This window comes from Nicotiana tabacum, chromosome 14 (genome assembly GCF_000715075.1).
Source record: "Nicotiana tabacum cultivar K326 chromosome 14, ASM71507v2, whole genome shotgun sequence".
NCBI lineage: Eukaryota > Viridiplantae > Streptophyta > Magnoliopsida > Solanales > Solanaceae > Nicotiana > Nicotiana tabacum.
In genome coordinates, this window is record NC_134093.1 from 68,590,397 (window position 1) to 68,591,944 (window position 1,548).

The 1,548-nt window shown below is 42.6% G+C and overlaps 1 protein-coding gene across 1 annotated transcript; it reads right to left on the minus strand.

Annotated features, from left to right (window-relative positions):
- Window positions 1-282: 282 nt before the first annotated feature.
- Window positions 283-1,342, minus strand: LOC142168976 (uncharacterized). The gene is made up of 2 exons (XM_075230163.1): window positions 960-1,342; window positions 283-667 (listed from the first exon to the last, which is right to left on the minus strand). The coding sequence occupies exons 1-2, from the start codon at window positions 1,340-1,342 to the stop codon at window positions 283-285; spliced, it is 768 nt and encodes a 255-aa protein (XP_075086264.1).
- Window positions 1,343-1,548: the final 206 nt, after the last annotated feature.

Genomic DNA, 1,548 nt, shown 5'->3' on the forward strand with positions numbered 1-1,548 from the left:
CGAGTCCCGTCCTCAGACTCCAATTCAATAGCGCCATAAGGAGACACATTCAAAACTTTGAACGGGCCAGACCATTTGGATTTGAGTTTGCCCGGAAATAACTTGAGTATTGAGTTGAAGAGTAAGACCAAGGCACCGGATTTGAATTCCCGCTTCAAAATCTTCTTGTCATGAACAAACTTCATTCTTTCCTTATATATGACTGCACTATCATAGGCATGAAGACGGAATTCTTCCATCTCGTTGAGTTGTGTCATTCTTAGATTAAAAGCTTTGGCCCAGTCAAGATTTAACTTTTTCAATGCCCACATAGCTTCTTTGACCAGTCTTAAATGTTGTGCGATATGCCCACAATGCGTCATCTAGCTTCCTTGACCAGTCGGTCCTGTTTGCATTAACAGTTTTTGCTAGGATATCTTTGATCTCCATGTTGGAGAATTCAACCTGGCCGCTTGACTGAGGATGATAAGGGGTGGCCACCTTATGTATAACTCCATATTTTTCGAGCACCCCAGCGAAAGCCTTATTGCAAAAGTGAGATTCACCATCACTAAGGATGGCCCTTGGGGTTCCAAACTGTGTGAATATGTTCTTCTTCAAGAAAGCAGTTATACTCCTTGCCTCATTTTTAGGCAACGCATTTCCTCGACCCATTTGGAGACATAATCTACTTCCAGCAAAATATATGTCATGCCGTAAGAGCTTACGAATGGACTCGTGAAATCAATCCCCCACACATCGAAGATCTCGACCTCCATCACAAAGTTTATGGGAATCTCGTGTCTTCTAGATATTGACCCTTGTCTTTGACATTGATCACATGTCTTGACCATTTGGTTTGCGTCTTGGTAGATCGATGGCCAATAACAGCCACATTCAAGAACTTTTGACGCATTATAGTTTCCACCATGATGGCCCCTAACTGGGGAGTCATGACATGCTTTGAGAATTTGCATTACCTCATCTTCTGGAATACAACGCCGAATGATGTTGTCGGTGCAAATCCGGAACAGAAAGGGTTCCTCCCAATAGTATTGCCTAACTCCCGCAAGAACGTTTTCTTTTGATAAGCTTCCAATCCGCCGGGGATAAGGTCACTAACCAAGAAGTTAGTGATGTCGGCATACCAAGGAGTGAAGGTGCTAGACAATGCCAATATGTGCTCATCTGGAAAGGCATCATTAATTTCAAAATTTTCTTTTGGTCTCCCTGCCTCTTCAAGCCTAGATAAGTGGTCTGCAATTTGATTCTCTGTTCTTTTCTGACCTTTGACTTTGAAGTCAAACTCTTGTAACAAAAGAACCCACCTAATCAATCTTAGTTTAGCATCCTTCTTCACCATAATATAGCGGAGAGCAGCATGATCGGTGTAGACTATCACTTTTGACCCCTAGAAATAAGCCCTGAAGTTTTCAAAAGCATAGACAATGGCAAGTAGTTCTTGCTCCGTCACCGTGTAATTCATTTGTGCGCCATTGAGTGTCTTGCTTGCATAGTAGACATGATGAAGGATCTTGTTATTCCGTTGTCCAAGTACCGCCCCAATAG